At 50.3% G+C, this 21,975-nt stretch overlaps 1 protein-coding gene across 6 annotated transcripts in view; it reads left to right on the top strand.

Moving 5' to 3' along the window:
- LOC115353214 (calpain-5) overlaps window positions 1–20,135 on the top strand; it is a 60,514-nt gene extending 40,379 nt beyond the window's left edge. For 5 of the 6 annotated variants that reach the window (XM_041118588.1, XM_030042260.2, XM_030042259.2 and 2 more), the window contains 10 exons: window positions 7,676–7,884; window positions 8,320–8,512; window positions 9,080–9,273; window positions 10,002–10,079; window positions 10,671–10,866; window positions 11,873–11,995; window positions 12,517–12,713; window positions 13,083–13,204; window positions 16,282–16,418; window positions 16,758–20,135. In XM_041118588.1, coding sequence (XP_040974522.1) covers window positions 7,676–7,884; window positions 8,320–8,512; window positions 9,080–9,273; window positions 10,002–10,079; window positions 10,671–10,866; window positions 11,873–11,995; window positions 12,517–12,713; window positions 13,083–13,204; window positions 16,282–16,418; window positions 16,758–16,940 — 1,632 coding nt within the window. In that variant the 3' untranslated portion in view covers window positions 16,941–20,135. Of the gene's footprint in view, window positions 1–1,754; window positions 2,383–7,675; window positions 7,885–8,319; window positions 8,513–9,079; window positions 9,274–10,001; window positions 10,080–10,670; window positions 10,867–11,872; window positions 11,996–12,516; window positions 12,714–13,082; window positions 13,205–16,281; window positions 16,419–16,757 lie in introns of all 6 variants that reach the window. The other variant, XM_041118587.1, reaches the window with a different exon arrangement.
- The last annotated feature ends 1,840 nt before the right edge of the window (window positions 20,136–21,975 follow it).

Raw genomic sequence — 21,975 nt, 5'->3', positions numbered from 1 at the left:
AGGTCCATGTCCTTCTTATGTTGGGGGGCCAGAAGGGTCAGGTTTCCTCAGACCTCTCTTTTCTCCCTTCAAATGGGTCTGTGTAGCTCTTAGCTTTCTTGACTCTGTCCTCAGTGTCTTTAGAACTAACAGCAGGCTGGTGACTACAGGACTATTCCCAGGAAAATGACCCACCTTGAGCCTCTGCTGTCTGTGGCTTGTCTGGCCAAGGCCAGCTTCTGATGGTCTTTTTTGGGACTTCTCGAAGTCAAAGTGATACCCTCCAGGGATGATACTGCGTGATTGTGAGTCAAGTGTGACACAATGCAGGTGCCAGCACAGCCTTTTGTAAAAATATTTTAGTAAAACTGTTTCCTAGAGTTCATTTAACACAGATTGAGCTCCCGAAGTGCCATGCGAACATGGCATGTGGCAGAAGCCAATGTGAGTCACAGATAGGATGGAGAAAACCCAAACAACCTGACTCCACACGATGTCTGCTCTAAAGCTTTATGCTGAAACACCTGCACTCTCCTAGTCTCCAAACCGGTGACTGTATCCCAAAGGTACCACAGCACCTTTAGCAGGAGTCAGGCCTTTTCTGTGGTGCACCTAAAACTGTGGCTGTGGTTTAGCTGTTGTGTCACGGGGCCACATGGCAGAAGGGGGCATGGCTTGGCATGGCACCTCTCTTCAGGATCCAGACCCTCATGGAGCCACCCAGCACCCTTGCAAAGAGGAACGTGTTCACTACTGTCCCTCTTTATCCCATCTACCGTCCGGACATCCCACTAGCACAGCACCAGTGATCTGGATTTAATTGTGCCCAGCAATTGCTGGGAATGAGTAGTTCCAGGTTGGGCACAATGGTCTTGCTGGTGCTCACGTGGACTCAGAGCATCCCTACAGTGCCTGGGAAGAGGTTGCTTGCATCTTGGACCTGCTTCTCCACCTGACCCGAAGAGAGAAGCATTAAGGCGAAGACCGTACCCGAGTTCCCCCTTCCCAGGCGCGCTAAGGTGAAGCCCACGTGGCAGCACCCTCTCCAACGTGGGGCTGGTCTATTCGAAGGCAGACCCACGCGGAGCTGCTGGTGCCCACCTGCTGCTGCAGGAGCAGTGTGGAGCCTGACTCCGGCCAGCTGTGCCGTCCAGAAAAGGACACGGGGGTCCTGAGGGACAAGTTGACTCTGAGTCAAACATGTACCATTGCAGAGATGAAGGTCAAGCACACGTGGGGCCAAACTAAGGTGAGTACAGCCAGCAGGGTGAGGGAAATTCTTCTTTCCCTCTGTCTGGCATTTGTTCATTCCCATCTGGGCACTGTTTCGGGGTCCCCAGAAGAAGACAGTGGCAGACTGGGGTGCGGGACAAGATGGAGCCAGACTCTTTCTGGGGATGCACAGTCATGGGACAAAAGACAATAGCACAAGCTGCGGTTATCTTCAGCGTGAGTGTGGTCAGACACTGGAACAGGGGCCCAGAGAGGCTGTGGGATCTCCATCCATGGAGATACTCAAAGATGGGCTGGACAAAGCCCCGAGCAACCTGATTTAACCTTGAAGTAAGACCTGCTTTGAGCGGCAGGTTGGACCAGACCCCTCCAGAGTCTCCCTCCAACCTGAATTATCCCATGACCCCACACTCAGAGAAAGCCACTGCCACCCAGACCTGGCGGGTGGCATCCCTGACTGCACGCCTTCGTTTTGGGATAACGAGCCGCGGTTGTCAGGGAGGTTGCCAGGGAGGCTGACATCAGACATCCCTTCCCTATAGATTATCGTGCACAGCAGCACCATCGGTTCCTAATCTGCAAACGAGGCGGGAGGGCACCCAGAAGAAGCCCCGGAGGGTGTTTTGCGTCACTGGGCTGGGTTGCCTAGCACCGCTGGGACCGTGGAGAGGGGGCACCAGCTCCGGGGGCTTGGTGGCTTTTTCCCCCCGCGTGTCCTGTTTGAGAGCCAAACGTTGCTGAGGACCTAGCAGAGGAGCAGCCGAGGCGATGGCAGCTGAGGCAGGGATGCTCGAGCTGCCCTTCGTCCACGATGACCAGCTCACCCGGTGCATGCGGCTGCGATTCCAGAGCCTGCAGCAAAAAAACGTGAGGCCCCAGGATGGCGAGAAGCTGCTGCATCCCAACGAGCACGTCTACCGAGTGGATTTCGTCCGGCAGCACAACCTGCGCTTCCTCCGCTGGGATATCCAGCTGGAGAGACCTGGAAAGGTTACGGTGACCGGCACCTCCCAGCACTGGACTCCTGATCTCACCCACCTAATGAACCGGCAGCTGCTGGAGCCGGTGGGCATCTTCTGGAAGAAGCCAGGGGCCAAAGAGGTGGAGTGCAATGAAGCAGATGCCCAGGAATTTGGGGAGCGGATAGCAGAGTTAGCCCGGATCCGCAAGGTGATGTATTTCCTTCTCGCTTTCACTGATGGCCTCGAGCCAGCTCAGCTGAAGGGCTCCGTTGTTTTTAAAGCCTGATCCCCTCTTGCTCAGCCCTTCTTGCTCCAGCCTTGCATTTGTCTTCTCTTTTCTTTCTCTCAGTTCAGTTCTTGGTTCAGTTTTTACATCGTTCTCTTTTTTATGAGGGACGGCGTCATGAAAAAGTGGAGGACAGCTTGGCGCTTCTGGAGCCTCTCAGCCCTGCGAATCGTTCCCCGTACATGCTGTCCTCTGTCTCAGTGATGGGGAGGAGGGGGCCGTGAGCTTGCTGCTGTATTTGCCTAGAGTATAAGACTGCATGCTTGTGAATTCAGCAGGGATTCACGGGGTCTGACTGGCGCAGGGTCTTGCTGGCTTGGAAATATGAGACTGCCCTAAGCCCTCCAACTGTGGCAACTGCATAACAAAAGCCTGATGAAAAAAAGTAAGAAATTGCCATACCAGAAACAGGAGAGACAACCTGGAGAGAGCCCTGGCTTCCAGTTTCCATCCTAGCCGTTAAAAAGGGAGGGCTTGTTTGCGATGGAGTGCTTCTCCTTGCAAGGATGCTGAGTGCTTGCAGTGACTCCCGCTGCGACTGTGACTGCTTGGTGTCTCTGAAGACCAGTCCCATGGAGGATTACCTTGCTGTGAAGCTCAAGTACATTTGGACACGCTGTAGGCTGCAGGTTGCAAACCCACTGGACAAACTGGTGCGGGGAGGTTGGACCACCTTTTTCCTGAGAGCCGCCACCATTTCTTGCTGGGGGTCACTGTGGGGAGGTGTACTCCAGCACGTTGCTCACCTTGTGCTGCCTGGAGATTGTTGGTCCTGAGATGGGTTGGAGCAGGCGTGCATGTGTGTGCAGAGCTGGGCAAAGGAGCCAGCAGCTCAGAGCAGGCTGTAGGTCTGAGCCAGCATCGAGTCCCCTGCAGCAAAAACAATTTGTACGTCGTTGTGGCCTTAAAGCACCCATGAATATATTTATGCTGAAGCATCTGTAGAGAGCCGTGAGGCTGCAGAGCACTTTGCAAACCGCAGAGCAGGAACCTGCTGCTGCTGTCCCCAAAAAAGCAGCATCTCCTACCCTCTACAAATGCTGAGGCAGGGAGCCCCTGGGAGCAGAGAGGGGAGATGGTACCTTCGCAAGTTTAGGAGCAGGAAGGTGCTTTGTGCCTGGCTTGTCCCATGACTGTAAATAAATTACTAACTTTGGATGTTCCCTTTTCCTCCACCAAAAAGTGGAGGGTGCTTTGGTGACACTTCTTGAGACCCACAGATAGAAATGTCCTTTGAAAGAGTCAAGTATTATTACAACTGGTCCTTTGCTAAGATTGCACTCAACTGTGGGTGAGCGCTCCTCAAGGTATGGCCTGAGATTTTCCTGAGTTGTGTAAGGAGAGGACAGTGATGGGAAAGCCAGGAAAAGGTGACTTTATATCCATGGCCTGCTGACTTTTGTGGACTATCCCCAAAAGTGTCCAACCTCTTCTTCAAAGCCTCCAGAGATGCAGACTCCATGCCCTCCCCAGCCCCGCAATAGTGTATAAAATGATATGCACAAGCCATGCCAGGCAGAGAGGAGAAGGAAAGCAGGACGATCAGCTACTGGCTGGAGAGATGGTGGGAGCTTTGAGTCTTGCCCACAACCAAAGCTCACATCATACAGCCATGCCATGGGCATTGCCAGAAAGGTTGATGTCTTTGTTTAGACCCCAAGAAATGCTGGACTTTGTGAGGAGAGATAAAAGCAGATGCATCCCTGGGCCAAACCCAGTTCTAGGGTCCTGACAGACTTTCTGATAGGAGACCCCTCCTTGTACATCCCAGAGCAGAGCTCCTGACTACAGACCACATTAGACCCAATAACAGGAGCCACTGCCAACATCCAAGGGGGTTTTTGCATACCAGGTCTCACAATATGCCATTGCTACGTTGCTGGGGTAGAGTTCTTGCTGCAGATACCTCGCTGAGTATTGATGTACCACAGTAAATAAAAGCCTAGTCAACATGGTTCCCTTTAAGGACTGAGGCTGTGCGTGTCTTCGTGCTCTTTTTGGAAGCTGCCTCAATCCTGCATGCATTAAAGCAGCACCCACCAATTTTCAACTCACTGTTGGTATTTTTGAGCACCTTTTTGTCTCCTGTAAAAAGTAAAATGAACATTTACTTTCTTTTCTCTTGGTGTGAAAGGCTTAATGGAGCATTTAGCAGTTTTGTGTGGTTTGGGGAGGGGTTTGAAGCTGGGCAGAGGAGGAGAAATGATCCTCAGGTGAATTCTCCTTTCCACCAGAGCTGGGGGTGAGTGGGGTAGTGCGATCGCTCGCTGCTGCAGGGAAGATGACCCTCTTTATACCAGTCACTGAAACTCTCCCTACAAATTTTCAGCATCCCATAAAGGCTTTCAGATATGCCATTCCGTCCCGTCTCCCAGGGGGATTTCATCTCGGTTTGTACCATGGTTCAGCAGATTGGCACAACTGGGTCCCTCCCTCCCCTTCCTGTGCTGGCAAGTTCCCCGCAGAAGAGCCTGTGCTTGGAGGAATCGGCGTCTACCAATTCCTCCTTCTAATCAGGGACAGTTCTCCAGGGTCACAGGTGCCTTTCCTCTTAATTAGCCACTCTTAAGAAAAATGAGAAAAGCCCTAAACCAGCTTAGGGAAATGAACCTGGTGTTTCTGGGCTCCCAATTTACCTGTCTCTAAGCCTTTTCACTGTAGATTTGTCCCACTAAAGGGTGTTACAGCTCCAGATTTTGGGAGCAAAACCTGAGCAAAAAGCAGCACAGTTGGGTGAATGAGGAGATGTGGTCTCCGCTGCCTCAGTGTCACACAACCAAGTTGAGTCCAGGACTCAGTGGGATCCTGGGATGGGTGGTCCATGACATGCTCTCCAGCATCTGCTGAGGAAGGATGGAGATGGCTGGGGAGGTTTCCTGGGAGTGGGTGGGAGCTGTGGACCTCAGTCGCATGATGATCTCCTGGAGGGAGCTGGGCTCCAGCTACCGCTGAGGTTTGTAGATGTACCCCAGGTTAATCCTCCAGGTAATACGCAGTGTCAGGGGTTGTGCTGTGTGCCTCGAAGTGTGGTGTCCCCGTAGGCACCACATCCAGAGCTGCCCCTTCTCTCCTGCACCCAGGGGAGTCACAGACACCTTGGCCAGGGGGTGAAGCAACTGGAGGGATCCTTGGCCTGGGTGGGATGCTGTGTTCTGGGAGGAGCTGGGGGGAGGAACCTGATGTTTGAGCTCACACCTTGCGCTTTGGCAGGTTGAGGACAGATTGGGCTCTGGAGTTCAGGCTCCTCTCGTTTCCCCTTGGGTGGGTGTAGAAACACGACCAGTCCTTGCTCCTGGATCCTGCTCTGCAGGAAGGCTGACCGCTTTTGCTACCCGCAGGGGCAGAGGGTATTTTCAGTGCTGTCCCCAAATGAAGGGACAGAAGAGGATGGTGGGGAACAGTATCTCCTGCCACCACTGACAGTAATGGCGAGTCTCAGAACCAGCCAGCTGGAAGCTGTCGCTACCAGCTCTGGCTGACAAGCTGCTTCTAATCAATGACATAATCATTTCTAAGCCCATATTAATAGCGAGTTGATTAGCACAACGGTCCTCTATGACAATTCATTAGGATGAGCTCCAGTCAGGAGGGAATCGATGGGGACTGATGGAGGGCTGTCTGACCTTTCCTGGCGCTCTCCCAGAGGGAGTCTGGGGCATCGCTGGAAAACACCAAACCCTCCAAAAGCAGCAATTTTTCATGGCTCTGTCTTCTCTGCTTCTATTGATCCAGACAACTCAAGAGTGCCAGTGAGCTCGCAGGGCTGATGGCATCATTAATATTTCAGTGTGGGAGCAATAAAAGCCCTGGGCTGGATTGTTGCTGGTAGCTAAGGAGTCGGGGGGGGCTCTGCAGAGAGAAGTCTCTCTGCAGGGTTACGGCTTCAGGACAGCAGCCAAAAAAAAAAATCCAGAAGGCTGTGGCAGCTGGACAAGGGCCAAGGCACAATGCAGGGGGTCTCACCATGGCCTGGGATTTTCTGAAGAGCCTCCTTCTGTACAATGGAGCTATGTCCTGTCCTACCTCACCCCAACACTCGCAGCTGCCTCCACAGGACAGTGATTATTTGGTGTATTGGAACATATTTTTCCCCGTGGGCACGTTGGGGTTTTTCTTCACTTAGGTCATGATGCTTTGGGAGCAGGTAAGTAAAGAAGCCAAGGTGCGGACAGTCGGTCACATTACTGCAGCTGAATCGCTCAGTACTTGTCAACTATCAGCTACATTAACTATACATGGCCTCACCCTGGCCATGAAGTAAAACCACGTTGCCTTCACTCTCAACAGAAGCTAAGCTGTGGTGGGGCAGTTCCTTGCTGTGTGTCTCTATGTCCTCGTTCTAAATAAAATGCTGATCCTCCTAGATGTAGCATCTCTGCACGGCTGTGCCCATTTCTGTCCCAACTGTTGGGTGGATTTTCCATCCAAATCAGAGCTGGTGATACCTGCAGCCCTGAAGGACTATGGACGTTGGCATTTACCCTTTGCTTGTGCCTGTCCCACTGGCAGTACAGGTGGCAATGACACCAAACCTGTGCTCCCTCAGCCCCTCAGCTGCTCTAGGCTTTCTTTCACCCCAGGCCCTCTTTTCCTTCTTTTAGCAAGTCACCTCCCTGTGCTTGCTTGGATGAGTATGGTAGCTCTTGACAGGGAGGAGTGGAGACTTTCTGGGGATGGGGACCTTGCTTTTCCCACTTTTATTTAGCAGAGTAGATGTATGCAGAGTGTCTGGTCCCTGTTCACTGCCACCAAGCAGTTGAGTACAACACTTGCTCTTGGGCCAGCCAAGTCACACCACAATCAAGTAAGAGAATCAAAGAAGGTGCCCTCTCTTAGTGGTACCCTCCTGACACTAAAATGAACAAAAATGTGGTCATAAAAATAAGCATCCCTGGGCAGACCAAGGACTCTTCTGCTCCAATAGCCTGTCTACAGCAGTAGATGGCAGCAGGTGTCCAGGGTAGAATTATAAGAAAGAGGACAATGATCTTTGGCTCCATCTTCCAAGGCGTGATGAAGTCTAAGCTATTCCAGTACATGTTAATCTAGTCTGCATTGGAGGAACCAGGTCCAAAATCTGGCCCCAACAGGCTGTAAGCCAGTCCACCCCCCTCATATTCTTCCTTGTCTGATATTATCTACGCTAGTTCCAGGATGAGAGTCAAACCGAGCAAAAAAGGGAATAACCTAGATGCATGTGCCTCCTCTCTTGCAGGTCATCCCAGACTGGAAGGAGCAGGAGTGGAATCCCGAGAAACCTGAGAGCTACGTGGGCATCTTCCACTTCCAGTTCTGGCGTTTTGGTCAGTGGCTGGACGTGGTGATAGATGACCGCCTGCCCACACTCCACAACCAGCTCATCTACTGCCACTCCAACTCCAGGAACGAGTTCTGGTGCGCCTTGGTGGAGAAAGCTTATGCCAAGTAGGTACCCAGGCAGTTGCAGGACAAACTGGGACCTGGGCACCCTGGTTTTCCTCTCTGTTCATTCATCACTTGGTTTGCACCAGTGGAAACAACATCTTTCCTGGGGAGGAGTAGGACATATCTCAAACAGACAGAAACTGTAAGAAAAAAACCTTCTCCAGCCTTAATTTATCCTCAAAGCAAAATATCCTCCAACTCCATGTTTGCTTAAGTAACACCTATCCTAGAGATTTCAAGTTCCCTTTACTTTGTCCTGTGACAGCAAGAGTGCTGCAAGCAGCATGGGTCTTATTTTTTCACCCTAGTTTGCTGTCCTCACCCACTGACAGTTTTATTATAAATCTCTGTTCTCCGGGCTGCCCCAAGAACTGCCCCAGACCCCTTAAAATGTCAAGCTAGTGGTTTTGTGCCATCCCTGTCACCCTCTTCCAGGTTGTCAGGCTGTTATGAGGCCCTGGATGGAGGCAACACAGCTGATGCCCTGGTAGACTTTACTGGCGGGGTCTCTGAACCTATCGACCTGACCGAAGGGGACTACATTGCTGATGAAGCCAAGCGAAACCTTCTCTTTGAGCGTGTGTTGAAGGTGCACAACCGGGGAGGCCTCATCAGCTGCTCCATCAAAGTAAGAGATGTTACCTGAATGGTCACGGTCTCATGGGAATAGGCATTTTAGGATGCAGTTTTCTTACACTGTCAGAGACTTCCAAGTTAGATCAGATAAATTATAGCCAAGGGTTCCTACTTCTTGTGGATGGCACAAGGAGTCAAACCTGGATGCCAGCCCTCTTTATTCCTCATTGCTATGTCCGAGAGCCCAGATTCATCCCACCACCCTTTAAATGTTAGGAGAGGATTCACTTCCAGAGAAAGGCGTTTTGGTGTCTGCGTGCGGACATCTCTACAAACACTGGGTGCCAGACCTCCCATGATAACCAGTAGAATGAGCTTTATTGGTTGGCAGTATGGGAGCTCAGAGACCTCATACAGCAGATGAAGACCAGGAAGGATCTAGGACCTAAAACAGCATCTGATACATCTGCCAAGGCAACTGGCTCTCTCCCTGAGCATTGGCGCACTTCTTTTTGGCTCAGAGAAAACTGCAGGGAAATCTGAGCTCCTTTTTTTCCCAGTCCATGCAAAGGCAGTCACATCCCCCTGGTACGAGCACTGTCTGTGTCCCCCTGCCCAGGCCACGTCAGCAGCTGACATGGAGGCCCGCCTGGCTTGCGGACTGGTGAAGGGCCACGCATACGCGGTGACGGACGTGCGGAAGGTCCGCCTGGGCCACGGCCTGCTGTCCTTCTTCAAGTCGGAGAAGCTGGACATGATCCGCATGCGCAACCCGTGGGGCGAGCGGGAATGGAACGGCCCTTGGAGTGACACGTGAGTTAGGACGGGCAGCAGCAGCACCTTTTTTGTTGGTGGAAAAAGCTGGGCTAGTGCAAGCCTTGAGGCATGAGACGATTTGGCTACATCCACACCCGCAGGATAACATTGTATGGGCAGTTGTGGGATGCTGCTTCAACCCATGTCCTAAACCTACTCTTTCACTGGGGTGGATGCATTCCTTGCCCTGGAGGACAGCAGGTGGGTGGCTGAGCTTGGCAGATCTTCTCATTAAGGCTCTGATGGGTGTTGTGGTGAAATCACCAGCATGTTCACGCTAGTGAAGGATGGTTATAGCTCATCTTTCCACTCCCAGTCTTGTTCCAGCAAAAATAGCACCCAACACAATCAACCACAGCCACTACTGACTGCGGTGGTGTCTGTGGATGGGATGAAGAATCAAGGGCTGGTGTAACCAGAGCCTTTGGCCAGAGTCCATCTTGTTATCTTCACTGATAGGGTTGTGATTGTACTGGCCAAACAAAATCTTGCCAAGCTGGATTCAGCTCCTCTGGTCACGAAGGAAGTTGAAGCTCCAAGCCGTGCTGTGCTCCCCTCATGTTTGGAAGATGAGCTCATCAGAAGAGCAGTATGGGGACTGGTTGCATGCCTGGAGCTTTGTCCAGGCCTTGTGCCCTTGACAGATCCTGCCAAGGCCAAGTAGCCTCTTGAATTCGTGTGTGTCCCCTTGCCCTTGCAGTAATGATCCTGTACTCTTCCCACAGATCTGAGGAGTGGCAGAAGGTGAGTAAAAGTGAGAGAGAGAAGATGGGGATGACAGTGGAAGACGACGGAGAGTTCTGGTGAGTCCCTCCTGGGGTTATTGCCATGGGCCATGCCCACAGAGTCCTCCCACCTCATGAAGCATGTGTCATTTCCATGCGTACAGCTATGTGAGTCATTTCCATGCATACAGCTATCCAGAGCAAATGGCCTTCCAAGCCGTAGAATCTTGAACGAAGCCTCCTCCTTGAGCCCATGGGTATTAGCTTTGCATGGCCATGACCCTAGGATTGCAAGCTGCTCTGTATCACACTGGGTCCAAACCATTTCACCAGGGTACTGGGAACCTGTTATGAATGTGCTGAACTTAACAGCCTCACCAGTACATTTCAATACAGCGTGTACCCATGTGCGGAGGAAGGTGCTTCTGCTTCTCTGCTCTTCTTCGCTGCTCTGCTTCTCCCACTCTAAAACACACAGCCCTGTTGTTTAGACTGAAGAAGTATTTACTGCATGCATGGAGAAAGGTATCATCTCCATCTTTTTTGTTACTCATCGGGCATCAGAGGCTACCCACACACAGTCTCTAACAGGTGGTCAAGAAAGTCCCTGCAGCATACTGTTCAGGGGAACGAAGCAGCACAACCCAGCTCTGTCCTTTCCTGACTTAGGATGACCTTCGAAGATTTCTGCAAATACTTCACGGACATCATCAAGTGCCGTCTCATCAACACGTCCTACCTGAGCATCCACAAGACCTGGGAGGAGGCAGTGCTACATGGGGCGTGGACCAGAAACAATGACCCCTTGAAGAACCGCTGTGGAGGCTGTATCAACCACAAGGACACCTTTTTGCAGAACCCCCAAGTGAGTCATGGAGCAGAGGACCTTCTGGAGCCTTCATATGTGCTTCCAAGTGTTTAAATCTCCTACAGGGACCTAGAAGGCCAAACTGGCTAGCAGACCTCTAGTAGATTAAATGCGCTCACAATGGTTCCCTGGCTGAGAACCCTGGCACAGCATGACCAGCATCCAGGCCAACTCTATTGACCTAACTCTCTTATCAGGGAGACTGCATCCAAGTGCCTGGTGTAGAGCATCTTGGCACAAGCAAACAGTAAACTGTGCCACAGGGTAGCAGTGTTAGCTGGTGCCAGTCAAACAGAGCCAGGAACCATTTCCAACAATCTGGATGTCTGAACCATTAAATTCCAGTTCCTTTGCCCAGACCTTGGCACTGTTAATTTACCAGGACAGGTGTAGTCTATAGGGCTATTTCCTTCTAGGTTGGCCTTGAGAAAAGGCCCTGCTCTGAAGTTCATCTCCTAGAACAAGCTCTTCTGTCCTGTCCTGCTCTGAACTGGGATTCTCAGTAACATGGGACAAGTTCTTGTGAGTCCTTCACCTAACAAGCAGATGAAGGGTGGTCTGGTCCATTGCAGGATTTGTCATCAAGGATGTGGGAGAGTTGTTTCCTGCTTCCAGCTCTGTGTTAGCTTTCATCTTAGGTGTCTATGAACATGAGTTCCTCCTTCCATGCCTTGTAGGAGGACTTGTGGCAGACTGCAAGCGGTGAAAGTCTCTGGTCTGAGACTGCATCTAGACTCCTTGGATTCTGCCGAGCAGTTCAAAGACTGGATTTCGCAGTCTTTTTCTAAGATGAGCCAAAAATGTCTCTGGTTTGGCAAGATGATGCCAGTTCCTGAGAGGAGTGGGTATGGGCTCTCAATGCTGGTACTGAAGCCAGGTTGGCCCTGCAGTGAGGTGGGTGAGGAGAAGCTGAGGTTAACTCTACCGTGTGCCCACCCCCACCCATGGCCAGTGATCCTGTCTTAGTAGAAGTCCTCCCTTACCTTCCTGCTTTTGTTTCTAGTATGTGTTTGATGTGAAGAAGGCAGAAGATGAAGTGCTGATCTCCATCCAGCAGAAGCCAAAAAGGACCAGTCGCAAAGAGGGCAAAGGAGAGAACTTGGCCATAGGCTTTGATATCCATAAGGTAGACCGTGGTTCCTGCATGTTGGCCTGAATACCCCCATAAATTTGTTAGTGGTGGAGTGGTACATCAGTCCTGCATGACGATTGGTATTGTTCATTTAAGCGTTACCTGGGTGCCTCTGGGGTGCCTTCAGCACAGCCTGCCCCCCTCTAGAGATGATGAGAGATTTCAGAGCTGAACAGTGACAGTGTGGACAAGTTCTCCTTGCTAAAAGCGATGGTTAATCTGTTATCTCCAAATGTTGAAATCCGTTAGACTGATCCTTTTGTGTTCTTGCTGGGCCTCCAGTGTCAAACTGGGATGCGAGAGACAACGAGTCCTTGAGCCAACAGGGTTGGGACAGCCACGTCCACACTTGTTTTCCATCCAGCCCAGTTGGAACCATTTTGCTGGTTCTCTTAACTCCGGGTTTCCCAGCACTGCGGGTTCAGTCCTTGCAGTCTGGCCCCCCCCAAGGTGGATACCAGTACATTGTCAGCCAGTGCTGTCCTGCTGACTGTCCCGCTGTGGTCTCTGCCCAGGTGGAGCTGAACAGGAACTATCGGATGCACACCCTGCAGCAGAAGGTGGCCAGCTCCATTTACATCAACTCCCGCAGTGTCTTCCTGAGGACGGACTTGAAGGAAGGCCGCTACGTCATCATCCCCACCACTTTTGACCCCGGTCACGTAGGCGAGTTCCTTCTCAGGATTTTCACAGATGTGCCTTCAGATTGCCGGTAAGGAACAAGAGCAGTGATGGGGAGGAGCTGGCTATTTGGAGACAGCCCTGTGCTTTTGACATGTGGTTTTCCCGGTTGGAATTGGTCATAGCCTTACCTGGAGCTGGTGTTTGGCTTCCATTCAAGGGTGGCCAGGAGACAGGGCATCTTTACAGGTCTCACCACAGACATGCAGACAAGCTCCCACTCTGCTTCTAAGCATGACATGGGAGAGCATCCCAAACCTGGGTTGAGGAGATCGGAGTGGGGAGCAGAGTCTGGCAGTGGACAGTGCATAGTCCTTCCATTCTGCTAGAGAAAACTCTCTGGCCTGCCCATGGGGTAAGGCTGGGCACCTCTCAAAGGCCACATGGTTTTTCCCTGCAGAGAGCTGGTGCTGGATGAGCCACCGCACACCTGCTGGAGCGGGATGTGTGGTTACCCGCAAGTGGTATCCCAGATCCATGTCCTCGCCGCGGCTGGGCTCAAGAATCAGGACTCCCAAGGAGGTACTGGTCTTTCCTTGCCTGTTGTCTAGTCCTGGAGGAGTTGGGAAGTGGTTGTTTCAGTGGGAAAAGGGGGAGGTGGTTTCATGAGGTGGGAGGTTGCTGAGATTTGTTATGTCCTCAGATATTTTTTTCAGTGAACATGCCTGATGCAGATGCCAGAGGAGGAGAAAGTCCATGGAGAATCAAATTCATTTCTTTGCTGTGGACATGATCTGGGAGCTGTTATATTTAGGCTGTTGTCTAAGATCCTCGGGAGATCCTCCCAAAACTTCCCCAAAGCCCTTAGCAGTGGTCCTGTAACAATCCAGGCTTTCCTCCCGAGTATGAGCAGCTGTAAAAGTCAGGAATTGTATTTAAAGGCTTTTTAGTAGGAAGGACAGAGAAGCAATAGAACAGGCTGACGTGTTGGGGTAGTGTTCATCACCAGAGGCTCAATAAATGTGTATCAGCAGAGGGTAGGTCAAATTTAGCTCATTTTGGGGTGGGGTGGATCGACAGTCCCTCCCTCTATTTCCTTTAAGTCCTTCTCCACACTTGGCTACTAGGAGCCCTCTGAGATGACCTGAGCCACCGCGAGCACAGCGCACTATGTTTCTGCCTCCTTGGTCCTCTGAAGGTTCATTTTCATGGTCCTACCATGCTCTGATGCAATTTTGACATCCAACGCTTCTCTTGCATGAGAGACAGCAGCAGCACCATGCCTCACCATGTCCTGCAGCCACGCAGAAGCTCATGGCAAGAGCCCCTGGGGCATCTGGACCAAGAAACCCAGGGGTAGTGATGACTTGTAATGGGAGTTCTTCGAAGTAGGGATGAAAGGTCTAGAGGTTGCGATTAGAGAAGCAAATGCCTTTCGGCCATGGGAACAGACCAGATCCTAGCCTTTCTCCCCCATTTCCTGAATCAAGGACGTGTTGAATGTGGCAAGGTTTAGCCAGGCACTTTCAAGCCAAATTTAAAGTATAAAAATTGAAAACTTTAAATTTAAAAAAATCTAAATTAAAAACTTAATTAATTTTTTTTTTTTTTTTTCACCCAAGCATTATTGTCAGGGCTGCGTATCACTAGAGCCCTGAAAATAACGAGCAGGATCCTTCCTTAGGGCAAGGACTAGCCCAATTTACTTATGTATCACATGCCACAAAGGGAGTCCTTCTATCCTGTCTGGTGTCTGGAGAGGGAATTTTACCCTAGGCAGGTTGTTTTTTCTTGGCTTACTCACAATAGCTCAGTGTATCTGTAGCAATGCAGGGAAATCTGTAGCCAAAGGTCTCTGAACTGTTCAGAGAAACAAGGAGATTTGTCTTTTCTTTGGACAAGGGTACATGTGGATTCTGGAGCCATAAAGCATTTTTTCAGCAAGAGGCCCTTAGGAATGGCTTTTTTCCAGCTGTTTTCCAGCTGTTCAGGTCCCACCACCAACAGCGTGCATGTTTGGTGCTTTCCAGTGCAATAGCATCTCTCGCATCTCCCAGCCCAGGCCTTTCACACTACTTTGGAAATAGTGATTTACAGATAGGAATTTGGCTCCAGCTGATGGAATATGAGGATTTAATGGGACATCCCAAAAGACAAGGCTAGTTTGGAAAAACAGCTGTGAAATCCAGCAGCTGTGTCTCACCAGGGGAGCCAGGTCCTTGCAAACCAAAAGCTAGCGAGGAGGTGGTCTGGCAATCAAAGATGTGGTTCTTAAATCCCTGGCCCTCAGAAGGGGGTGATTTGTTCCTCCTCTTTTCCACATTTCCTTGGACAAGAAAACTCATCCACCTGGTCTGTGTTTCCATCATAGCCACTAAAGGTCATAGTAAGAAAATGCATTCTGGCAGTTAAATTTCTATAGCAGTAGCTCATTCTCCACTGAAAATCCCCAAACGAGCACTTGTTTCGTAAGGGGAAAATGTTCACTAATGAGGGACTCTTTCCTTCTGCTGGCAGCTCGGGTACCGTCCAGCTGTAGGCTGGTAGTCTGTGAACTTGGGAACTTCACTCTCCATCTTTGTGGCCTGCTTGTTCCCCATGACTGTCTTGTTCCAGCTGGGATAATTGCAATAGCTTTCCTTTCCCACTTTTTCCTCCACTTCCCACTCATTTCACCTGGTTCCCCATCAATGCCCAGTCTTTCTCTTCCCCATGTCTCTCACTACCACCAATGATCCTTTTTGACATTTTGACCTTCTCCCTGGATTCTTGACCAGCAAATACTCTAAGAACCATCTTCACCTCTTAAAAGCCTTTTAAATATATTAAATATATTATATATTAAATGTATTTAAATATATTTCCCATTCATTGGTTCCTCACCACACCTTCCCAGTGCCCCAGTGGTGTCATTTTTGGATCTCATAAATTAACACATCTTGACACTTAATTTTGGCTCAGCATTTTGCCATCTCTCATCACTTTGACCACCCAGCATTTTTCTTACACCAACATTAGTCGTTATACTGACAGCCCCTGCAGCACTTGAGTCTCACTAAATCTAGGAGGAAGATACGCCAATGATTTGTCCGTAGGGGTGAAAAGCACAGTCCCTGCTGAGGTAGCTAGTTATCACCTTAAAGTAAAACCAGGGTTACCCTGGCTTGGAAGTTTTTTGGGTTTGGGGGTTTTTGCAGCTTGCAGGCCCTTGCCTTCTTGGTGTTACCTTGCTTGAAACAACCTCTATGAGCCTGTTTCTCTTCTCCATGGCATTATTTCTGCCTGCCTTCAGCAGAAATAATCCCAAAAGGAGAGTTGAGCAGGGCGGTGTCTTCCATGAAAGATTTATCCCAAAGGTCAGGAGGATTTGGAGTGATGAAGGAGTGTTTATGTAGGAGATGGGGTCAAGGAAGAGGCAGCCGTTTCATAGCAGTCCATCACCACCTGCTGCCCAGGGACAATGTCACCTAACAGAAGTAAGCCTGAGCCCAACAGCTGAGCTTCATGGACCTCATCTGGGGTGTGATGAACTCTTTGGCAGATACCCATCTTCTCCGGTGGGGTATGGAGGAAAAGTGCTGCATGACATCCCTGGAAAAGGGGTGTCTGAGGAATTGCAGGAGCTACAACAAAGCAAAAATTCCCTTTTCTCTCCCCAGGAGCTGACTCTTATGTGATCATAAAGTGCGAAGGGCAAAAAGTTCGCTCTCCAGTGAAGAAGAACACGGTGTCTCCAGAATTTGACGTGAAAGGGCTCTTCTACCGCAAGAAGCCAGGACAACCCATCATTGTTCAGGTACCTGGCAGGCGAGCAGTGAGCTGAGGGATGGAGACCCTCTCTCACTTGGACCCCCCCACCTGCCCTCTCTTCACACTGGCCACAGCGGGTCTATTCCCCAAGGCTGAGCATCAACAGTTCACGCAGCTCGACCTCTCACCACCACGGCTGAGCGGTGACATCTGTTAAATGCATGTCCTTGGCCCCTCTCGCTTACAGAGTGAACGCCCCACACCTCGACCACCTCCACATCTCCAGCTCAGAGCAGGTCCCCCATAACCCCTTCTCCTCTCCGCTGTGTGAAGGTTGGCTGCATCCCTCAAGGAGCTGCTGTCATGTCTGTTTTTCTTTCCCCAGATCTGGAACCACAACTTAATAAGCGACGAGTTCTTGGGCCAAGTGGTGCTCACGGGGGATCCCAGCGACCGGCAGTCCGTGCACACGCTGCACCTCCAGGACAAGGGGAACAGGAGATCAAATGATCTTTCTGGAACCATCGCTGTGAGGCTGCTCAGCAGTAACATTCTCACCAATGTCTAAGTACTCAAAGACTCTTCTTCTGGTGCAACATATGTGTATATAAACATGCACACGTACATACATACATATATATACACACATGCACAGAGCCTACCTACCATCTGCAAAGTGTATATGAACTATGCATGCATTCCACTCAAAGGAGCCAATCTTATGTTTTCAATGTTAAAAAATGGTGCCTTTTTGGGGAACCGCAACGATCCTTCTGCTGGCGTCCTCTGCAGCCCCCGTCGCCGCTGCGTGCGCTGGGGGATCGCTGCGAGCACGCTGTGTGTCCTGACAGCCGGAGCACGATGCCCTGATGCTGTTTGTTTACACGGGGCCGGCACGCACGTGCCACCACGCACACGTGTGGCCACCGCGGTCCCACCAGCCGCTTCAATGCGTCTTCGATGTGTCTGCTTGGTTTTAGAGTAGCGTGCGTGGAGTCGTCTCCCGTGAAACTGCCCTTTAATCGCTTCTCTGTGGAGGCACCTCAGCAAAGAAGTGGAAAAACAGATTGGGGCCTTTTGGATGTTTTCCAGGTATGGGTTTGCGTGCTGCAACTGGAAGGAAAATGCACCAAGGCAGTCCCAAATCCACAGGGTCAACAAGACTAACAGCTCCATCATTTTAGGGAAGAGCTGTCTCCTCCTGAGTCTTGTTCAACCCCACGCAACTGTGAAGGATGCAAAGATGCCAACAAAAGTGGTGGGACAACTGTTCTCTGGGGTCAAGTTTTTGAATCGGTCTGGACTCGGCTCCTGCGTGTGCCTCTCGTACTGCCGTGGTGCCTGCTGTCTCCATGTCTTCGTGCAGTCCCCGTCCCCAGAGCTCACCCCGGTAGCTGGGGTGGGCTGTCTGCTGGGGCCGTTCGGTGTTTAGATAAGAGGAGATCAGTTCCTCTGAAGGCCAAAGCTTCAGGTCCAAGGGATGGGGAGCTTTGCTCAATGGGCTCCATCTATACTGCTGCATACAGCGCATCATTTCTCAGTGCCTCGCTTTCCCAAATTGTTTTAAAAAATAGTGGGATATTAGATTGTGCTAGAGGAGAGAAGAGGAGCACTGCTCCCAGTGCAGCCTGAAAATGCTGGGAATATTTCGTTCGTACCACTGTCCATCTCTCACCTTTAGTTTCCAGTGTCCTGGCCTGGAGGATGAGTTGCAGAGTGCTAGAGCCAGTCGCACAAGCACAACCCAAACGCGTCCTTGGGGCCGTGTCTAGGGCCATGCTCTGCTCCTGTTTGCCGTGAAGACTGGGTTTATCTTCCTTATTCCACTGGGTGGCAGAATCCGGCTTCTTACAAACCATCCCAGATAAGCCAAACAGCAAACGCTTATCTGGCCTTTCAGCAGCTGATCAGGGCAGGTTTCAAAGCATTTTTTTTCTCCTATTGTTTAGGTTGGGTTTTTTTAATTCATGTGCCTTTAAAAATGGTGCAAGTTAAGGGATTTTCCTGTCAGATTTTCTAACAAGCAAATCTTTTGCAGTCGCCTGCATGCAAGTGGAAATGAATAGATATGATGTAATTTTGTAATCTTGGTAGATTTTGGCCTGAGCAGAGTCCTCTGTCTGCAAGGACAAGTGAACAGAAAAGCCTCCTTTTGCTATAGCAAGTACGGTTTCTGCTTGTCCTACTAAAAGCTCATGTTTATGCTGCAAGTCTGTATTTTCTTTTAAAGTCCTTAAAGATCTGCTAAGTCTGTAATGTGATAAGATGTTCCCCAAAGTCACATTACCTGCCAGCTCAATTCTTGGTGCATCCAGAAGCATACGGTACAACTTCATCGATTTTTTGCAGGCTGTTTTTCCCCTTTCCTCATCTTCAGAGTTTGCCTCCTGTGGTTATGAATTGGGTTTTTGACCAAATTGCTTATTTTCTTTGGTCTTTTTTTTCCAGGACTTAGAGGCAAGCAGTGACCCACAGGATGCTCTTTCCAGGTCTCAATTATTCCTGGCTTGCACTGAGCACCCTCCAACTCCTGGTGCCATCACTGAGACCTAGTTTAGTTCAGCATCTTGCAGAATTGGCTCAAACACTCCTAGTTTGGTAAAGTGACATTTTGACCCCAAGGTCAAAGCAAATCCTTGAATTTGGGCAGACTGATTCAGAGATATTTTGATTTTATTCTGGTTTTGTTCATGGGACTCATCACTGAAAATAAATGGAAGCGGCATTTTGGGGCTAGAAGGCAAGATTTAGGTCCTAGGAGAAGATCTCACAGGCTCACGTTCAGAGTGGCGTGTGAGAGGGACTGTGATGCCCAAAGATACCTCACCTGGCAGGGAGAAGAGCTATTTAGCTAAGGGAGAACATCACAGGAGCTTTGCGCCATCATCATCAGATGGGGGTAGCCAGCCTGCCTGCATTAGCCTTGTTTTCTCAGGAAATCAGGCTACTGATAGCTTCAGGAAATGAGAGCCATTTGGGCAGGAGTGCCCCAACATGTGCCAAACCACGCCGTGATCCCCGAGGAATGGCGCTGAAGCTTGCTGAGGAGTAGCGGTGCCCTCGTACCCATGGGCAGCCTCCTTCCTTCCTTCCTTCCTTCCTTCCTTCCTTCCTTCCTTCCTTCCTTCCTTTCTACAGAGAATCAAGCCATAAAGAGAGGAAAGGCAGCTTTTTAACAGCTTCTTCTTCAAAAAAAAAAAAAAAAAAAATCATCACACTGTATCAGGACCAAAATGTCTTAATATCAGTAATATTTGTCCTTATTTTTTTCCAAAAACTTTTGACAGGTTAGAGCAGAAGCCTCCTTCCCCCTACATTTCCAATAGAATAACAAAAATTACCTTTGTTGCTTTTTTTTTTGTCTTGTCTTTTTTGTAGAGCAGATGGGGGAGAGCAGTTACTGCAATGCCATTCCTAATGTTGATGCCTTTTCTCTTTGAATGAAGTAAACAGAAATATTCAGGGGTTTTTTATCTGAGGGGAGGGCAGGTCTGATAAGCACTTTCCAGTCCCTCCCAGGTGGTGTAGGACATGTCTCTGATTTATTTTCCATTTCTTTTGTTAATCATTTCAATGGTTGCAAGTAGCTTGCCGTTACACTCTGTGGAATCCTTTTGACATCTGCATGTTAAAGCAGGCTATGACTTGTCTTCATCTCCAAAGGCACTGACGTGTCATGCTGCACAAGATCAGAGAGTGGTCCAAACAGAAAGCCAACGTTGTACAGCTGTAAACCTCCTATAAATAAATTGTGTATATTTTATTCAGACTCCCTGTCTTTAAACTGCTGTGTTCTTCCAGAATGCTTTTGATGGGCACAAGGTGGCTCTGCAGAGCCTTTTCAATTTGCTCGATTCACTAAACTCCATTCAAATTATTTTCTCTGTGGACTTTGAGACTGAGGCAAGGCGATCTGCATGAAGGTTTCACGCAAGTTTACACTCACGTTCACTGGGAAAAGCCGTGGAGGGGAAGGGTAACCCCCTCTGACTATAAAACCTTTGCATCCTATACCTCAAAGTCATGACAATCCAGGGAACTTGGTTTTTTGAGCCTCGCCTGGCTTGGAAAAAGCTCTGCAGACTGAATAAAAATTAAAAAAAAAAAAAAAGGATTATGGGCAAAGCAGCAGGAGGATGTGATTTTTTGGATAGCTTCCCCTCAAAGAACAAACCTGCAGATTGCACGTTGGGAGCATTTGAAAAGCGAAAAGCCTGTCCCTGCCCATGGGAGTCTCCAGTCTTGCTGCTGTAACACGCGGTCCCAACGTGCTGGCGCTGGGATCTTGCTCCCACCTCAGCCCCCAGCTCCACCACCTGCCTGTGCTCGGGGTCTCCGCGGCACGGAGGAGCTGTGCCCTTCTGCAGCCTCCCCCTCAAGAGCCTGGAGCAAAAAGGCATCTTTTTTTCAGGCGTCTGGAAAAAGCCTTTTTACTGTGGGGTGGGGGCACCCCTCCAGATCCTCCTGCTCTTGGGATCAACCCCTGGGACAAAGTGTGTCACCAAACCCTAGAGAGGGGAAAGAGCATCCTAGTCCTCTGCTTCCATCACTGAAACAGCGTGCAAGGACCGTTCTTCAGGGGAGAGCCTTACAAACATCTCAGCCTCCCAAACGTCCTAATACTCTCCTGGAGGATGTCCTGAGCAACACATATGGCTGAGCACCTATGGGGCTGTGTTACTTGTTGCTGGATATAGCACAAGCACTCTGGTGTAGACCAGGTGGCTTTACCGAGTCTTGCTTTATGCACATTCAGAAAAAGGTCTATGCAAACCTGGGTAAGCCACAAATCATCCTGTAGGCATGGAGGTCATGCTTCCCCACCAGCATCCACATCTCAGTTTTGCTGGTACTGGGGCAGAGGGCTTGAAAGCGGAGATTGTTTCGCAGCCCTGCCTGTCCCTGTGCTGGTGGTGCACACCAACATGTGGGCTGGGGACACGGGCAGGGATGCTGGAATTGGTGTGGGACCCCAACACATCAGCGTGGAGATGTGGGGAGCTTGTGCATGTCCAGAGACCAGCAGCAGGTAGTAGAGTGGTGCACAGCTCCAGGCAGGATCCAGCCCAGGCGCCCCAAGGATCCTGCAGCATCTCTTTATCCCTCCAGCGCTGCCATCTGCCAGGGATTTCTGCTCACTAACATTAAACTAACTCAGCTGACACTTCAGAGTCCCTTTTGACCTGCAAGAGCATCTTCATGGAGGAACAGGCATCCTACCATGGTTGCAGGATGATGCTGGAATATTTCTCCTCGGTGTGGGGTCCCCTACACCCTGCAGCTTCCCACCCTAACACCCGTATACATTCCATCCCCCATATGGATATGAGCCTCCTGCTGCTCAAAAGGACCAGGAATTACTAGGAAGAAGGGCTACAGAAGTAGCAAGGCTTTCAGCAAGGGGACGGGTTCATCGCCTGTCCCTCAGAGCTGCTCAGGTGCTACCACATCCTTGGCCAATGTCCCTGGTATTAAATACCCAGGGATTAGCCCGTGACCTGCAGCTGTGAGAGTGTGTGCTGAGCAGTTCTCCAAAGGCTCCTCGTGCTCTTCAAATCCCACCTCCAAACCCAGTGGTGCAGGCAGAGGAGCACGTCCAGCCC

Source organism: Aquila chrysaetos, chromosome 19, assembly GCF_900496995.4.
Source record: "Aquila chrysaetos chrysaetos chromosome 19, bAquChr1.4, whole genome shotgun sequence".
Taxonomy (NCBI): Eukaryota; Metazoa; Chordata; class Aves; order Accipitriformes; family Accipitridae; genus Aquila; species Aquila chrysaetos.
Note: the sequence above shows the minus strand (reverse complement) of the source record. Positions and strands in the feature narration are given on the sequence as shown.